Below are 19,670 nucleotides of genomic sequence, written 5' to 3' on the forward strand. Positions count from 1 at the left end.
ATTCATATCATATGTCCAACAATATTAATACATCTTGACCTAGACCAAGCTAGTGATTCAACCAAGAGGACACATCTATACATGTCTAGATTTCATCATCATGAAAATTCATTTCATATCATGTGTTAGTCAAACCCAACTTCACAAATATCAACAAGAGTTAGACACACAATCATCTTGATTACACTAGGGTTTGATCAGACAAACAAACACATACAAAGGAAATCATTTCTAAGACAATATAAGGGTCTTGCTCACACATTCCACCAAACCCTAATGAGCTAGGGTTCCAATGTAGAAACATAACAAACCCAACATTACCAAAGCTTCTGTTAAAATTGGCAACCAGGGCAACACTTCATGTGGGTCATCTTATTCATGGCTAATAATATTTTTATTAGATTCCTCTCGTCGAGAGGTGTAGGATTGATATTCTGATAAGTATTCATGGAGATATGAATTTATTTTGATTATGGAATTATTATCAAGCCGACCTACAACTCATGTAGGCTCAGAAGCCCAACAGTTGCATCTATTCACCCACCAACGTTGTGTATAAATATAAGAGGACTTTTCCTCATTTGGACTCACTCATCTCATCACATCTCTCTCTCTCTACTGCGCAGATATGAGTCTCTTCTCTACTGCGCTGAAATGGGTCTCTCTCTCTCACACATGTGAAGCCGGAAGTTGTTGAATTTGAAGCTGCAACTGCAGAAGTAAAGATTGACTTGCGTGGCCTAGAAGATCTCCTCTTTGGAACTGCGTTGTAGGTTCATCTGAACCTCCTTTGAAAGCCGCAACTTTTGGTGGTGGAATGAAGTCAATCCGACGAACGGTTTGCAAGATATCGACTGCCCTAGTTTGAAGCCGGAAACTGCTGAAACTGAAGCTGCAACTGCAGAAGTAAAGATTGACTTGTGTGGCCTAGAAGATCTCCTCATCTGAACTGCGCTGTAGGTTCATCTGAACCTCCTCTGGAAGCTAAAACTTTTGGTGGTGGAATGAAGTCAATCCGACTGTCGGTTTGTGAGATATGGTCTGCCCTAGTTTGATAATGAAGCCGCTAATTCTGATGCTACTGATCTAGGGTTTGCTACTGCTGATATGAATCAGATTTATTGTACTATTTCTCTCTGCTAAATTATTAAAGATAAAAGAAGATTTGATCAAAGGGTTTCCCCACACATTGTGGGGTTTGTCCCTGGCTAGCTGCCACATCTTGTGTCTCTTGTCTTGGCTTGTTTTCTGTCGATCGTTTAATGTTCTATCTGCACTTTACTTTATGTACATGTGATTGCTAATCGGTGGAATATAATAAGAAAAAGAAGTAAACTGTTATAAGCATAGAACATACCATAACTTAACATGGTATCAGAGCTGAGGTGAAGACAAAGCCCGAGCAAGAGCAAGAGCAATCATTAAAGAGAAGATTGGCAAGGCTATCCTAAAAGAACTATGGGGTCCTCAACACTCTTTCCTGCCGAAGACAAGCTTCGTGAGAAAGCTGACTATCACGGATGGAAGATGTCTATCGATCTAACCCTTGAAGATCAAGGAGTGCTGGACCATGTAAGAGGCAATATTGTTGAGCCTTCATCAAATGCATCTGCTGCTGCCTGGAACAAATGGAAAAATGGAGAAGTCAAAACAAAGAAGATCATCCGGGACTCTATCGACAAGCACTTGGTGGCCTACATCTCTGAACTGGACACCTCCAAGGAAATCTACGATATACTGGTGAGTTTATTTAAAGTTAATGATGCAAATCAAGTTTTGTTTCTTAGAAATAAGCTGAGGGAAATCAAGAAGGGTAAAGATGAAAGTATGCAAGCATACTTCTTAAGAATCACCGAGATCAAGAACGATCTCCTATCTATTGGGGAAACCATTACTGACAGAGAAATGGCACTCACAACTCTCGGAGGATTACCATCTGAATGGTATGTGTTCAGGACTACTCTTCTGAACAATAATGTAATTCCTAGTTTCGAGGAATTAATGGCTAGATGCATTCAAGAACAAACAAGGGTAGAAGAGCAGGAAATGCCCTTGCCTAAAGGTCCTCCTGCTGATTTTTCTTCTCATGCTAAGAAAAGAAATAATTCTGGGTCTAAATCGAAAAGAAAGGCTGGATTTAAGGGTGGAAGAAAAGGACGATGTTTCATTTGCAATAAAGCAGGTCACTATGCAAGGGAATGCCCTGATAGAAAGGACTCTCACCGTGACGATGATCAAAATCCCTCTCATGGTAATCGAAGGAATGGAAAATTCAACAACAAAGGAAAAAGGAATGCGGGAAATCAAGGAAGAGGGCAACCATTCAAGAAGGCTAGAAATTCCAGGTATGAATCTAACACTGTTGACGATAAGCAGGCTGAATATTATCTACTAGCTGCTCTATCTACCTCCGCTCCTTCGGACTCAATGGGAATTTGGCTCATTGATAGTGGTGCCTCAAGACACTTCACTGGTTACAAAGAAGTACTCTATAATCTGGTAGAGAAAGAAACTAACCTGGAAATTGTCCTTGGAGATGACATGAAATACCCAGTGAAAGGTGTAGGCAATGTTTCTCTTAAACTGAATCAAGGTAATACGATTCACTTACAAGATGTATTATATGTACCTGATCTCAAAAAGAACCTGGTATCCATCTCGGCAATGGAAGACAAAGGCTATAAGGTAACCTTCAGCGATGGTAAGGTCAATGTTTTTAAAACCGGAACCGGTGACCGGACCGGTTCACCTAATGAACCGGTTTACCGACCGGAACCGATCTAACCGGGACTGGTTTGGTCTAAACGAACCGGTTTAAAAAATTACATTAAATAATTAATTTTTAATGAAACAAAACTATTTTTAAGATGTAAAACCATGATTCCAAGCCAATAGAGACAAAATATGCAAAGTTTGCTCATTTATATACCATGCAAAGGTGAATATTCTGGTCAATGTTTATGGCACTGACACTGACAGTCAAGCAACCTGATTGCATATGCTGATATCAAACAATTGAAGCTCAGAGAACAGAAATCAGATATGCCTGCAATAGGCCCTGGATACTAATAGTCTGCTGCAGATCTCAGATTAGGCTTGTCACAACAAGAGATGACTCATAAAATTGCTTTGCTCCAGAAGGTCAAAACAAATGCCAAATACAAAAGGATTTGGCCACCGATTTGTCATGGATCATTTGCAAGCTCTGTCAAACAAAGGGTCTGAATATACTTCAATATACTTCAGACAAATGCCTGGATTATATCAATGAATGAAGGCTCAGAAAGCCTGAGTATGTCACCGTGATGTATGACTACAAAAGGTCCTTACCACAGTCCGCACCAAGTCTTAGATTTGCCACAAGGAATGCAACCAATAAATTAAAGAAGGCTTACCACAGGTGCTGAGTAACCTCTGCCATCAAAGGAGCTTCAATCCCTGAAGAATGTCAACATCATAGGAATTATGCCAAAACTCTGGCATAAAGAAGGTGCCTCAGAAAGTTTGGATCGATGCCTCAAAATCTCCATGAAAAATCACAGTAAGATGCACAGGCCTGCTCGCATTAGGGCTTGGACAGAAGGCCGAATAAGATGCTCAGAGATGCACTTAAGGATCAATGAGCATATGCCAAGAGTAAGCCTTAGTGTTATGTCAAGAGGAGGCCGAAACAGAGCGCAGTTAACCTTTCTTAACCTCAATGAACAGCCTTGGATGACACACCAGATTAGTGTCAGAAATGGCAGAGTAAGCCTCTGCCAAAAGTATCTTCTATCAGCCACCAAAATCTTTTCAATAGTCTGCAAGGGATCTCTGTCATAGTCTCGAACAAGCTCAGAGAATTGAATCAAAGATGTTTTGTTCCAGATCTAAAATAAGTTTCAACTTGTGCCAAAAATATGCAGCCAATTGTGCCCTAAGAGGGCGAAGACCTCAGACGATACTGCTTCAATATGCCAACGAAAAACCAGAACCAAATACTGCTTATTTCATGAATCGGTGGGCTTGCCATAAACCGGCCGGTTTAGGACGGAACCGGCCGGTTTAATACAAACCGGCCGTTTTCACGGTTAGGGCCAAAATTCGGTCAAATGAGGGATCTGACCGGGTTTTTTAGGCCGATTCGGACCGCCAGCTAGCTAACCGGCCGGTTTGACGGTTACCGGTTTTTCTGAGCGTTTTTTAAAACTATCGTAAGGTACGCATATGGAAAAATAATGTTAAAGATGCTTTCACTCTTGGGTTTCGAGTTGATTCTTTATATCAAGTCGGTGGAAGTCCGCTAGGTGTCATGTCTTGTGACACAACGCTTCAGTCCGAACTTTGGCATTAGAGGTTTGCCCCCTTTCATTATAAAGCTATACTCGGTGTAAGACAAATGGTGACAGGGATGCCCGAATTCTGAGTAGAGAAAGAAGGTGTATGTCTAGGATGTGTCGAAGGAAAGCTCAAAAGGGGACCATTCCCCTCAAGCCAAAGCAAATCCTCCGATATATTACAGTTGGTTCACTCAGGCATATCTGAGGCTGGCATTAAGAGGGAGACTACTACACCACATACTCCTGAGCAGAATGGTGTGGTGGGAAGGAAGAACCGCACGATGATGAAAGCTGTCCGGGCCATGCTACATGATCAAAGACTTCCGAAGTTTCTATGGGCTGAAACTACAATCACCGTCGTATATGTACAAAATCTATGCCCTCATCAAGCATTGGGTTCCAAGATTCCTGAAGAAATTTCACCGCAAGGTGAACAATCTTCCGACTTTGAGGAGCTCTCAAGAAGCCGACACCAGGGAACCGAAAGAAAAGGATGATGAATCAATGCCTGATGTAGAAGAACCCATGGATCCGATTGATCCTCCTCCATATGAGCCTTCCTCTTCTAGGAAGAGGCCTTCATGGCTTAAGGGGTTACTTGATGATGCTGAAGGACATGCTGCACCCCGAGGAACGTTTCGTGAAAGTAAGAAACCTAATAGGTATCAAGGATACCTGACCATCATGAGCACGATCATACAAAATGAGCCTTCGTCATTCTCAGATGCCGTCAAGCATCAAGTATGGAAGGATGCTATGACCGAAGAATATGAGTCTATCATAAAGAATGATGTTTGGGAAGTAGTTCCCAGACCCCAGGACAAGACTATTGTTACTTCCAAATGGCTTTACAAGATAAAGCATGCAGAAGATGGAAGCACGGAAAAGTATAAGGCTCGTTTTGTTGCTCGAGGTTTCTCCCAAAAGGAAGGTATAAGACTATGATGAGATATTTACACCTGTTGCCAGATATACGACCATCCGCTCGATCATAGCCCTTGCCGCTTCACAAGGATGGAACCTACATCAGATGGATGTCAAGACTGCGTTCTTGCATGGCTCAATCAAAGAAGAGGTCTACGTGGAGCAACCCAGAGGATTTGAGATTTATGATCGAAAATCTCATGTATGCAGGTTGAAGAAAGCTCTCTATGGGCTGAAGCAAGCACCCCGAGCATGGTATGAGAGGATCGATAGCTACTTGATGAAGCTGGGATTCACTAGGAGTGAAGCCGATCCTAACCTTTACTTTAAGGTTGAAGATGACAAGCCTCTCATACTGGTGTTGTATGTGGATGACCTCTTTCTAACAAGTGCAGACCCTCTCATTCACAAATGTAAGAGGGAGCTGGCCTCTGAATTTGAAATGAAAGACCTAGGACTGATGCACTACTTCCTAGGACTTGAAGTGTGGCAAAAGCCAGGAGAAATTTTCCTATCTCAAGGAAAATATGTGGTAAATATATTGGAAAGATTCGATATGATGGACTGCAAGCCTGTGACTACCTCGAGGATCTTAACTTTTAGAAGTTATATGGTAGTGATGTCGGACCAGACTTGGGAAATGCCTCTGAGTTTCAAAAACTCATTCGCATTGATGTTCTTGGTGAACCTCCGTCCGAACATATGTTTTGCAGTTAGCATTGTGAGCTCATATTTGGTTGAGCCTCACTGGATTGATGCCAAGAATCTTCTGAGATGTCTTCAGGACACAATCTCTCATGGATTAAGATACACTGCCGGAGATGTGAGACTACTTGGATATACTGATGTTGATTGGGCAGGCAGTGTGGTGGACCGTAAGAGCACTTCCGGGTACTGTTTCACCTTGGGATCTGCTTCGATATCCTGGATGAGCAGGAAGCAGAAGTCGGTGGCTTTGAGCACCGCCGAAGCAAGATATATTGTTGCTAGCATAACCTCATGTGAGGCAGTCTGGTTGCGAAAGCTCTTCAGTGAGCTGTTTGGATTTACATTGGATACCACTGTGATTCTCTGTAACAACCAGAGGTGGTATTCGATTATTGAGGAATCCCGTATTCGTCAATTGCTCCAGCAGATAGACATCATCTGGGATATGGTAAGTCGATGAGCAAGGAAGCTCCATCACATTAAGATGATGTACAGGTTGATACACCTTGTCAAAGCCCCGAGGAAAGATCTAATCTGTGATTTTCCCAATCGACTTGGAGTCGGCAAGAAACCCTTGTACAAGGGTCCTGCATGTTGGATACATTGAGCTCTGAGGGCTTGCGGTTCCTACTGGAGCAACATATGACCACAGGGTGACTCACCCTCCCCTGGTGGTGCACACTGGAACAAGATGATTCGCTCTCTTGTGGGACAAGATGATTCGCTCTCTTGTGGAACAGGATGATTCGCTCTCCTGTGTAGCAGGATGATTAGTTCTCCTGTGAGGCCTAGATTGATGTGTTCTCCATGGCAGCCTGGATTGATGTGTTCTCCATGGCAATTGTAGCAGGATTGATGTGTTCTCCTGTGAGGCCTGGATTGATGTGTTCTCCATGGCAATTGTAGCAGGATTGATGTGTTCTCCTATGAGGACAGGATTGATTAGTTCTCCTGTCGAGGCATCCTACCCATGCAGTCTGGGACTCATGGGAAGTACCTCTCATCTGATCAATGAGCAGGGAAATGAAGTTAGGGACCATAGTAGTACCGATGGACGCATCGTTGTAACTACCGTACTCCCTACGCTAGGATGACCTCCATTGATCTGGGATCAATGATACTGGTCTGGGACCAGTGGTAGGAGTTGTACCATACTATGACACTGACTTCGGGTCGATTGAGACTGGTCTGGGATCAGTGGTACATACTCTGAGACTGACTTTGAGTTAATGGAGGATGATATTGGTCTAGGACCAGTGGAGTTGTACTCACTATGACGCTGACTTCGGGTTGGTTGAGACTGGTCTGGGACCAGTGGTACATACTCTGAGACTGACTTTGAGTCAGTATGATACATCCTCGATCATTTCTTCTTCTTCATAATTCGGACAAAAGCAGAGTAGAACAGAACAATGAAAGAGCAAAGCAGAACAGAACAAAACAGTACAGATCAGTGCAGGGCAGAACAAGACAAAGCAGAACAGGCAAAATAGAGCAGAGCAGGGCAAGGGTCAGGCTGTATAAGGCAGTGCATTTGATGGATGAATAGTAACGACCGATAGACAGATTGCAGATGAAGTTCTCCATGGTTGAGAGGGAGTGTTAAAATTGGCAACCAGGGCAAAACTTAATGTGGGTCATCTTATTCATGGCTAATAATATTTTTATTAGATTCCTCTCGTCGAGAGGTGTAGGATTGATATAAAGATCATCCAATTCCGATAAGTATTCATGGAGATATGAATTTATTTTGATTATGGAATTATTATCAAGCCAACCTACAACTCATGTAGGCTCAGAAGCCCAACAGTCGCATCTATTCACCCACCAACGTTGTGTGTAAATATAAGAGGACTTTTCCTCATTTGGACTCACTCATCTCATCACATCTCTCTCTCTCTACTGCGCAGATATGAGTCTCTTCTCTACTGCGCTGAAATGGGTCTCTCTCTCTCACACATATGAAGCCGGAAGCTGTTGAATTTGAAGCTGCAACTGCAGAAGTAAAGATTGACTTGCGTGGCCTAGAAGATCTCCTCTTTGGAACTGCGCTGTAGGTTCATCTGAACCTCCTTTGAAAGCCGCAACTTTTGGTGGTGGAATGAAGTCAATCCGACGAACGGTTTGCAAGATATCGACTGCCCTAGTTTGAAGCCGGAAACTGCTGAAACTGAAGCTGCAACTGCAGAAGTAAAGATTGACTTGCGTGGCCTAGAAGATCTCCTCATCTGAACTGCGCTGTAGGTTCATCTGAACCTCCTCTGGAAGCCGAAACTTTTGGTGGTGGAATGAAGTCAATCCGACTGTCGGTTTGTGAGATATGGTCTGCCCTAGTTTGATAATGAAGCCGCTAATTCTGATGCTACTGATCTAGGGTTTGCTACTGCTGATATGAATCAGATTTATTGTACTATTTCTCTCTGCTGAATTATTAAAGATAAAAGAAGATTTGATCAAAGGGTTTCCCCACACATTGTGGGGTTTGTCCCTGGCTAGCCGCCACATCTTGTGTCTCTTGTCTTGGCTTGTTTTCTGTCGATCGTTTAATGTTCTATCTGCACTTTACTTTATGTACATGTGATTGCTAATCGGTGGAATATAATAAGAAAAAGAAGTAAACTTTTATAAGCATAGAACATACCATAACTTAACAGCTTCAAAGGTTCAGTATTTTAGACCTTATCATTCAACCCTAACAAGTTAGGATTTCCCGATCATACCAAAGTCCCAAACATGACATCATCAATAAAACTTCAACTAGCATTTCACGCTATCCCTAAGCAATTTAGGGTTTCAGATATTCACATTAGCATACCCTCCGGTTAGGGTTTCCATACGCTGTCTAGGGTTCTACATAGTCAATCAAGAATATGAGTGGGGTGGGTAGATTTATCAAGAGATGAATCACCCAAACAAGAATCACTAAGATTCAATACAGCTAGTCATAACAAAGTTGATAATAGATCATCAAATGAATAATCCTTTCAATCAATGTATTCAAAGCATACCTTTGTTTCTTGACTAACCTTGTCTTGAGAGATCCTCCTTTTTGCAGATGTTTTCCCTTGTCTTGAGAGATCCTCCTTCTTGCGGATGTTTTTCCTAATCAAGACAATAGAGGGAGAAAGGTGATTAGTATTCAATATAATCAAAATTGAATGAGTACATGAACCCAAAATTGAAAAGACATGAAATACTTATCTTCACAAAGAAGGTTGCCACAGTATCTTCTTTAGTCATCCCAATATTCTTTATAGTAAACAGCTTTGACAAGGCTTCATACATCTCCTGGGCATGATCGATGTTAGCTATGAATGGGACAAGATTGTCTTTTATCCCTTCTACCATCAGAGTCATGGCCACCAATTCTATTCTAAATCCCTAAATTTTGCTTTGTCGGCATCTCTGGCTTCTTTACATTTCCTTTTGCCAAATCCAGCACCTTGTTCTTCTTGAGGATTAGATCAATCCTCTTCTTCCAGTATCTAAAGTTAGATGCTCCTTCAAGTTTGTTCTCACCCTTGATTGAGTTAGACATCTTCCTTGAATATAATAGACTCCTTCCCTGAGATAGTACATATGAATGGATTAAGTGCTTGAGACTGCCCTTTTCTTCTTTCTTCACCAAAGATCTAATACGATGTTAGAAAATCAGGGAGGCAATAAAGATTTTCTTGCTCTTGATAATTACTTGTGATGTTTCTTATTATTACAATTCTTTATATCTTCCTTCTTTAGTTCATCAAGCAATTGCCAAAAGCAGCAGCACATAAAACAATAGACACCAGATGTAGGCACATGCCAGGGCAAAACCCCCCTTGAGGGGAAAACCCAGTCAAGATAATTCTTCCTTTCAATAGTATGCTTTGAGACTCTTCACCTTAGACCAAGACTAGACCTTCCCTCCACACCAAGTCAGCCTCCTAGAATTTCGCCCTCTTCCCAGCAACTTCGACTATGCAGCAACTTACGACAACGGGCAGCTTCCGGCAACAGTGAAACTTGGAAGACTTCGATCTCCCAATCCAAGACATGAAACAGATAGAAAGAGACAACAAAATTTCGATTTTCCTTGTCTCCTTAGACTTCGCCAAACTCGCATTCACGTCGACTTCCCGGCAACAGATTTCACACCTTTTCCCAGCTATAAGAGAACTTCGCACTTCTTCCCAGCAACAAGAGATCTTCGCACTTCTTCCCAGCTACAAGAGAATTCGAACTTGATGAGAGAGTGATACTCCAAATGACTTCGATGACATTCCTTTTATAGGCTTCTTGTGGGGTCGAATAGGATACTTAGGCCGACTTGATCTTCTCCTAGGCCGACATGGTGTGGAGGTTACATAATTCATATTTGACTCAATACTTAACCTTTCAACATGATTCAAAATCCCAAGAAGGGTCTCTTTAAATGTACAATTACTCTATAGACTCAGAATAAATCCTAGAAGTACTCAATTACTCTATAGACTCAGAATAAATCCTAGAAGTCCTCAATGGGGACTTTGACCTAAAACATGGTGACCCAAGCATGAAACCCATGTTTTAATAAGTCACAATAATAATAATAAAAATTAGTTTCTTTATTCTTTTGACAAGTACATTACATAATGGCTCAAGTACATTATTGAAGACCGAACATAGTTACATTTTCCAACATGGCTCCCTATATCGTTGATGTGATTTTTCAAAAATAACTCTACCAGTAGGACACTTACAAAGATGAACTACATGGGCATGTCAAAGAGCAGAAAGAACAAAATCATATTTGAAGAGGAAAGGAGAAGGAGAAGTAAAGCCAAGACACTGCTCAAGTTTTGACATATGATCCAACAAAATAGACTTCCATATATTTGGAAAAGTAAGCATACATTGGCTCCAAATCTGAGGCAGATAACCAGTCCAAATCCATGGATCTAAGTTGCATGGAAATGGATATGGATCCAAATCCACATATGGATACAGATATGCATCTGCCAGATTTTTTGAAAACTCAAGATCTAGATACGAGGAAACTAAATAAGGACATGTAGCATAACCTTGAACAATAAGGACTCCAAATTACGGCTGAGGGAAACAACAGCCTTCAAAGTTGAATTGGCAAGTTACATCTCAGCTAGATTAGACATTTCAATTGTAGGAAAGTTCTTGATACTCAGAACTTGGAGTTAATGCCAACATGGCCCATGTTGGAGAGGAAGCTAACACCTGATGTAATTTTGATATCATCAATATAACATAACATGCATTTACTTTCCAGAGTCGCTGCATGGAATTGGGTTGTCATTTTGTACACCAGTTTGCAGATATTATATAGGTGGATGAGAAATAAACTACCATGGATTCACGTAGTTCATTTCCAACCAAATGCAGTTTGTGAAACAATCTAGCATCGACTACCTTTCCAATACATGACTCCGAGTCCATTTCACCTAAACCAGATTCTTGCTGCTTTTTGGAAACCATCTGGTAAAACTGAGAATGTTGAAAGTTGCAGACTGGAAAACATCTGAACTGGCATGTCCCTAGAAGCAGCTATTTAATCTTGGCATTGTGCATTGTAAGGTGAGGTCTCGTAGATGTTTCAATCTGAAATATAAATGTACTTGTGGATGCCAAACTGTGCTCATAACGTACAGTAAATAAATGAAATACATATAGTTCAACCCAAAAGATTAAACAAAACCAACAGCAACATGAAGCCTAAAAAGTTATCATAAATACCTGGAAGTATTCATTTGCATGCAGTTTCACTTTCATGCTAACTACATATTTTAGGTACGTGGTTTCCATAGAAGAGAGTAAATAACATTAGAAATTGCCTCCTTTATATAAACTTAGAGAATTCTGTTTCAAAATATTACAATCAATCAATTTTGGGCTTCAAGCATTTCAATAGACCCTCCATTCTATAAATTTTGAGTCTTGAGAAGCTTCCTTTGATTCTATTAAGTGACAAGTATCCAACACCTTAAGAGATGGGACACCATTCACACATTTTTTGGCACGTGACCACCCACCCCAACGTATCAGTCATAGCAGCTCAACTGCTTATGAAAGGCTCTTTTGCAGGAATTTGCTGACACTTTTTTGAGGAAAGAAACCCTGGTGGGGGCTATCACATTCCCACACTTTCACCAACCCAGTTGTCCTCTTGTGGTTGATTCTATAAATTTTTAACTGTTGACACACCAAGAAAATCAGCAGGTGAGTTACATAAATACCTGGAAGTATTCATTTGTATGAAGTTTCACTTTCATACTAACCACATTTTTTGGGTATGTGCTTTCCTTAAAATAGAGCAAATAACATTAGAAATTGTCTTCTCTATATGCATTTAGAGAATTCTGTTTCAAAATTGTACAATCAATTTTGAGCTTCAAGAATTTCAATAGACCCTCCATTCTATAAACTTTGAGTCTGGGAAAGCTTCTTTTGATTCTATCAAGTGACGAGTATCCAACACCTTAAGAGATGGGACACTGTTTACACAATTTTTGGCATGTAACCACCCACCCTGAAATGACCATAACGGCTCCACTGCTTATCAAAAGGCTTCCTTGCAGGAATGTGCTGGCCATTTTTCTGAGGAATCAACCCCTGGTGTGGTTTATAACACTACCCACTTTCACCACCCCAGTTGTCCTCGTGGTTCATTTGATAGATTTTTAACTGCCATCACCCCAAGAAAATCAGCAAGTCACCTCAATAAGAGAAGCCATCAGTTATTGACCCCCTCCTCGGATCAGTTGATAGTGTATACACGTATCCATACAACTCCGCATTGACCTTCTAAGACCACTGTTATGCACACCGAGACACATTACTGACATCCTTATGCCATCTTCAGAATCCAGATAGGAAACCGCAGTGGATAACGGGAGAGGTGCATCATCCTTGTTAGAAGTTACTTTGCCAGATTACAGGGGAGATAGTGGCAATTAATTAGGATCAATGTCTCATAAGCTATAACAGAAGTTATTCACTTGCTAGCATCTATGGAAGCTGTATAGAACAACATTGGCAGATGCTGTGTTATTTGCATTTTCTTTTGCATTTAACTTGGGGATGTTTTGGCATTCCACTGTCACTGGATTGTAGAAGTCATCTTTGACAGTCTCACTGACCACCTCTCAACGTTCTGTGGACATTAATACTAGTATAGATCCATCTTAAGTCCAGATTTATTAAGCACCAAGACGTATAAAAAATTCCAGGTGTAAACCTTTCAGTGCATTAGGGGTTAAGATGGATCTATGCTAGTTTATGTTATTATGATACAAATACATTTTTATTTTTTAATACAACAGAATGCATTTGTTTTTATCTTGGTTTATACAGGTTGCATACAGACATGACACATCTCATCCATACGGAGCTGTAGAGTGTGCTTTGCTTCTTTCAGTGCAATAATTCTTCTGCCTTTTGGCAAGACCCACTTCAAACCATGTCCAAAACAGACACTCCAACAAGTCCAAACCATATCCCCAACAGTAATGAGGCGCAACTAGATTCTCCCATCAGCCAGGCATATTGCATCTGTGTTTGAAACATTCCTCCAAGCGTCATCAATGCACATAGATGAACATGGAGAAAGTTAAAGTGATGCCTACCTAGAATTTAAAAAAGGTTATCTTAATGATCTAAATTAGATAGACATGCAGGTTCCTTGTTGCATCATCTTTGGGAATAGGTCCTTCAATTTCCTCCAGCTTCATTATTTTTTATGCTTTTATATCTTGCAAAGCTTAATCACTACAAAATAATATCACAACAGAATCTTGGCATTATATCTAAGTAAGACTCTGAGTCTCGCATTATTAAGACTCTGAGTCTCGCATTATTTGTTCTTTTGTGTCCCCATCATCCAAGTTCTCCAATATTCTGTAACCTCTTGCGGCATATCATTAAGACTAGCCTCCTCTCTGATCCCTGGCAGGACAAATGAGCATGATTTAAATGGCATTCTAGGTTTCATCAATGAAAATCAATTCAGTCTTCGATGATCTTTGATCTGCGTCAATAAAAAAAGTTGTCCCAAAACTACAATTAAAAGAATTTTGAAAAGTTTGCAATAACCTATCATGCCTCAAGCATGCAATGTACTTGCATGCTTTTCAACGATGGCCATCTCCAGAATGTATAAACGTTTCCAAGGCTTCATATGTACGTGAAAACCTTAGTCCATGCTCACTGCATAAAACACCTTCAACTACAGCCTTTTCTTGAATCTCTCCTAAGATAGTATTTGCAAACAATTATGACAGAACCCAGACGAGAAAGGGAACCCATTTTTTGTTCAATTTTAAAACACATGATTTCAAAATTTCTAAGCACATACATGGATGGTAACCTCAATATGATCTAGATGAGCTCAGAAGAAGGAATTTCTGAATTAGCTTCCTTGTTCTGTCTGGTTCGTGCACATGCACTAAAACTTTAGTAAAATAACATAGTTGCAAAAATCTTCAAAAGTTGCAAAATTTTCACAGTAAGATGCATTTAAATTTTTTATTGAATAACATGTTATATTATCCACTTGCTAGCCTTTTATTTTGGCTCGTTGCCAAATTAGGGTCTACGAAAAGCTATAGTTATAAAAACATTCAGGAAATGGATCCTAAAAGCATTCTAGAAGTAGAATAAAGATGCAGATAGAGATAAGGTGTGGTGGTCGAAAAGACCTATACTATTCCAGATAAGTTGATCTTAATCGAGTCATAAAAGCTCCCAGTTATAGCAATAAAGACCAAAGCAATAACAGTTCCAATACACCTTACCTCAGACCTGTTACTTGTAATGCATGAGTGACTATTGGTTGCTGCGTTAAAATAAATTCCAAAATATTGTTTAAAATACATGGGAAATAGCATGACATATTGAGTGAAATGGGACTGGAGCAACCTCAGTTTTAGGCAAGAACCTTCAACTGTCCTAAAATGAAAGACTTGAAATGATAACACTAATGATGATTCTGGGATACTTTCACTGCAAAGGCATATACATATAAGTGCCACTAGCATTTCCAAAGATCACATTGTCTACAATTAAAATCAAATTAAAAACTAGTCTAGTAGTACCTTCACTATTAACCACTCAATTTTCTCTGCCCGAAGAAATTGGATTTTAAGGTCAACCAATCAATTTTGACATAAAATATAAGAAAGGGCAATCATATGGAAGCAAAAAAAACCCAGCTTCCGATAATACTTCCATATCTTTCCAATTTTTGCTCCACATACTAAAATGACAATCATATGGAACTAAAAAGAATGCCTTCAATATAGTGACCTTAGTTCATTGTCCACCTAGAAGATTTTGAGGGAGCAAAGTTCAGGGCTTAAACATAGCTCTATGTTTATTAGGGATCCAGATTGTCAATGTGGTTTGGGAGGTGTGCAACAGACATTTGTGAAATTTTGATTCAGAGTCTACCCAGTAACAAAGTTGCTCATAGTAATTTTGATAACCTGGGACACTCTCCAAATCACATTTCCTATAAAAAAGCAAGAAAGACACTTGAAAGTGAGGAAGCCACTTTAAAATCTCATTAATTCATCTCTGCATGCCTGATAAGAGGGTAGTCCCTACCAGCATGGGCATCTGCTTATTCTACCTTGAGGCAATCAGAGCCATGCGTTTTTAGCATCTTGATTCTAAGAAATGAAATTTCGCTGAAACAAAACACAAAATAAACTCAATTTGCGATGCTTGTATATCTGCAGAAAAGAGTCTTACTAGGCAATGTGAGAAAGATCAAATAATCAACCAGATCAGCAGATTCAATCAAAAGTAAGTGGTAAAGACTGGTCCATGATCAAACCATAGTCTTATTTTCTTTTGAAGAAATATTCGAGTTCAGATCAAGAGCAATGTTAGCATAACACAACGGTTTGGATTCTGTTCATTTCACTGTTCTGTGCGTATGAGAATCATTCTGAACCAAAGACGAAAATTGAAAAGCGACCCTTAGCAGTCTGTCGTACTCTGTTAATAATCGTCAATGTGGAATTCCACCAAGCAATAACAAAACAAAGTGGATTGGCCTGATTATTCAGCTGGTTGATTTTCATCCGGACCATAATCCAGGTTTGCATTCATTACTATTCTTGGCTGATTTTTTTACACATTTCTATGCCTCTGCCTGAATTTCTATAAGATGGAGAAATACCCACCAATGCATTAAAATCAAATGAGGGCACGAGACAAACCTGTTTGCATCTATCACAGTCGAATGGGAGGAAATCCACAAGCCTGCAGTCTTCGACGCTGCAATGCTTTCCCAGATCAGGAAATTCAGGAGTTCCCATATAAACTGGGACTTGAATAAATTCGATATACAGAGGATTCAGATTAGTCCCACCAATTCGCCTTGAGAAATTGATCGTGGAATTGGTATCGATATGGCCACAACAACGAGGATGCTGGCCTTATAATATGGAAAAGGTATTTTTATTTATTTATTTTAAATTTAGACTTCCAATGCTTGCGGTCAAACAAAACTTAGTATTCACGTTCTAATTAATCCATAAAAGTTAAAAATTTGCGTTAACCCCTTTGAATCATGTTTCCAATTTGAAATTTTCACTCTGTAATTAGATGATTATGATAATTTTATTATAATTTTCAAGTATTTTTCTTCATTTTAATGATGAATATATAAAAATAAATAATTGAAAACAATAAAATTGTTTTTTAACACCGAAGTGGGGATTGAAATTATACTTTCAGGTGATGAGTGGGATCCAAGTTTACTTTTATTTTTTTATAATTTTTAAAGTTGTTTTGAATTTTTTTTTGGGAGAAATTAAATTATAGTATCCATAACATTCATTTTATGAGTTGGATTTAAGTTTTTTTTATATGTAGGAATATCTATCATAATTTAGTTGTCAAACTAGCAATGAGAAGAGTTATCTCTAGATGTTATCTATGAATGCAAGTTGATTCATCACCATTATTCAAGGAAAATCACGTCACTTGGAATAACCTGATGGCTGACTCATCACCGTTATTTAAGGAAAACCACGCTACCTGGAATAACCCATGGGTGGTCTGTAAGGGGGCAGACTTTCACTCCTGCCAGATACCTCTCGGTTTTGGGTCCTTACCTGTTTCTTTACATGCGAGGAAAACTAAATCTTAGCCAAGCAAAAACAATTTTAGAGCATATTCCAAGTTGACTCATCAACGTTATTCAAGGAAAACTACGCCAACCTAGAATAACTTGTGGGTGGTCTATAAGGGAGAAGACTTTCACTCTTACCAGATACCCATTGGTCTTGATCATTACTCTATTTCCTTACATCCGAGAAAAATTAAAACTTAACCAAACAAAAACAATTTTAAAATATACTCAAGCCCAATTCAAATTTACTTTTACTTAAAACTCGTTTTCTAGAAAACACTAAAATTAAAAAGATTTCATATTTTAAAATCGTGCTTTAAAATTCAAATCATTTCATACTTCAATTAAAATTTGAATCTTGCATTCTTAACCGTATTCTATTTTTCCAAATTATTTTACTTATAATTTAAGGTAAAAGTGTTTTTTTTTTTTTACATAATCGATGGTTACATTAATTTTTAAATTAATGTAGTTTTCAAAAGTTTATTATAATTTCAAAAATTTAGAGTTTAAGTTATTTAATTTGTAAATTTACTTTGATGGTTTTTCAGGATGTTGAATCTATTTATGTATCTAAAAACATAAAGGTCATTTCATCTATTAGTTAAAAACGATGACTTTGGCTATAATCTTGTAGATGTAGTTACATAGAGAGATTGCTCTGAAATCCTCAAAAGACATGGGCTTGTCTACCTTTGTTCATGGACCTACACTTGTATCAGGTCATCTCCTATAATCTCGAATAAATGTTGGAAAATTTCCATTATCCAGCCATCTGGGCCTGGACTCTTGTCCTTTTTCATAGCTTTATTGACCGTTTCCACTTAGGCCGAGGCCATCAGAGATTGATTGTCCTCCTCCTCCAAGAATCTCGGTAATAATTGATCGACCTAGATTACTTTTGCGATTGTTACTTCTTCTGGTGCTTTGTATATATTTTTAAAGTAGTCCTTCCCCATAGTTACTAATTCCTCAAAGGTGTTTGCTTTCCCTCCATCCACTCTCTACATCTCCCAGGTTATGCTTATGTTTTTTCTACCCCTTGCATAATTTTGGAAAAACTTGGAGTTCTTGGAGTTTCCATCGCACTTGATAAACAAATTGCTCTGTTTTTCAGTCTCCATTATTCCTCTTTATCCCTCATGGTCTTTCTTTTTGTTGCTTCCAACTGCATAATCCTTTCTTTGGATTCCTCTATCGCATAACCATCTTCATCTGACCCTTCCAACCTCTCTAGCTCCTCCTCAATAGCCTTAAGGCTTTCTTCCTCCCTAATCTTCTTCAGCATCACCCATTAAATCGTGGCTTGTTTAATCATTTTGAGGTTATCCATGAATTGATGGGCGATAGAATAATTGATCTAGGGGTTCAAAAATATGCTCAAATAACTCGAAACCAGTGCCAAATTGTAGTGTTTTTTGTTGTGATTCCAACGAGGCTTGAATCACCTCAATCCGACATCATATGCAAAATTTATCGCGTTCTGAAGTTTTTGGCAAATAACTAAAAGTTTACTTACAGGGTTGACTGGGTTGCTGACTGGGCAAGTCGTACAATGACATCGTCAACTGACTGTGTAGGGTATGGTGTCAGACAGGCCAATCCCATGCTAAAACGTGGAAGGATCGTACAAACTGGGTTGGCAGTTTGTGATTGGTTGTTGGCTTTCGAAGTGGCCAAATTCTGAGGTACCACGTGGCCCAATGAGAGGGTGCCACGTGGCCCTCTGTTATTGGCCAAAAAAATTGTAACAGGGTCAAAGGGCCTTGGTGGGGTTCGACCCCTAGACCTCCAAAAGAGCAATACCACCATTTACTGTCATGCCACACTAATGGTTCTTAACAGTTATTGAAGCCCAGTTATACTTAAATTCATATTGTTGTGTGTTTAAGGAAGGGGGTGGGGCACTTGGCCCTAGCCCTAGGTTTCATGGAACTGACGTGACAAGAAGCACAACAGAGTGGGGCGGGGCTGGCAGTTATCCCTGGCCCCAAGCCATATGGGAACCCACATAACCAACGACGGGGGTAAGCGGATAAGCCCCAACCCCTAGTCCCAATAGACAGTGAAACCAACGGCGGAGTTATGCGGTGGGGGTGGGCACATAGCCCAGCCCCCGGTCACATTGGTGCCACATGACCCATCCCAGTGCTTAGTCGGAGGGCTCAGCGGATAGCCCAGCCCTTGGCCACATGGTACCACAAGACTTAAAGCAGGGGCTAGGAAATCGATGCTTAAGTCGTATTTGGTGAGCTTAAACAGGCGACATTTTGCACCTTTATTGGCAAGAATCGCACCGAGCACACATGAATTTATCGCTTCACCGAACCATCAAAGACAAGAAGCATTGCCTAGTTAGACAATTGTCAATTTGCAGGACAAATAATAGGGAATTGGAGAAAGAGGTCTAACTTAGTCATTCTTCGGCCTTTTTGAGCCCAAGAAGAGCCTAGATAGGGATTTTTGGGTGTTTTGGACACAATAGAAGTATCATTTTTGTGATTTGAGTTATGAAAATTGATGTAATTTCATATTTTATCATATAATTTAAAGGCCCAACATTGGAACTTAGACCCGGAGACGTAGCCCAG

General features: G+C 39.7%; 1 protein-coding gene across 1 annotated transcript in view; it reads right to left on the reverse strand.

The window, feature by feature from the left end:
- Positions 1-16,382, reverse strand: part of LOC149153953 (zinc finger AN1 and C2H2 domain-containing stress-associated protein 13-like) — a 47,761-nt gene extending 31,379 nt beyond the window's left edge. Inside the window, exon 1 of the mRNA XM_089440779.1 lies at positions 16,163-16,382. Within this exon, the coding sequence (XP_089296905.1) occupies positions 16,163-16,261 (99 nt within the window). The 5' untranslated portion in view covers positions 16,262-16,382. The remainder of the gene's footprint in view (positions 1-16,162) is intronic.
- Positions 16,383-19,670: the final 3,288 nt, after the last annotated feature.

The sequence above is a fragment of the Pinus tabuliformis genome, chromosome 9, assembly GCF_031772625.1.
Source record: "Pinus tabuliformis cultivar Carrire ecotype Pingquan chromosome 9, CPIR1, whole genome shotgun sequence".
In the NCBI taxonomy this organism is placed as follows: Eukaryota; Viridiplantae; Streptophyta; class Pinopsida; order Pinales; family Pinaceae; genus Pinus; species Pinus tabuliformis.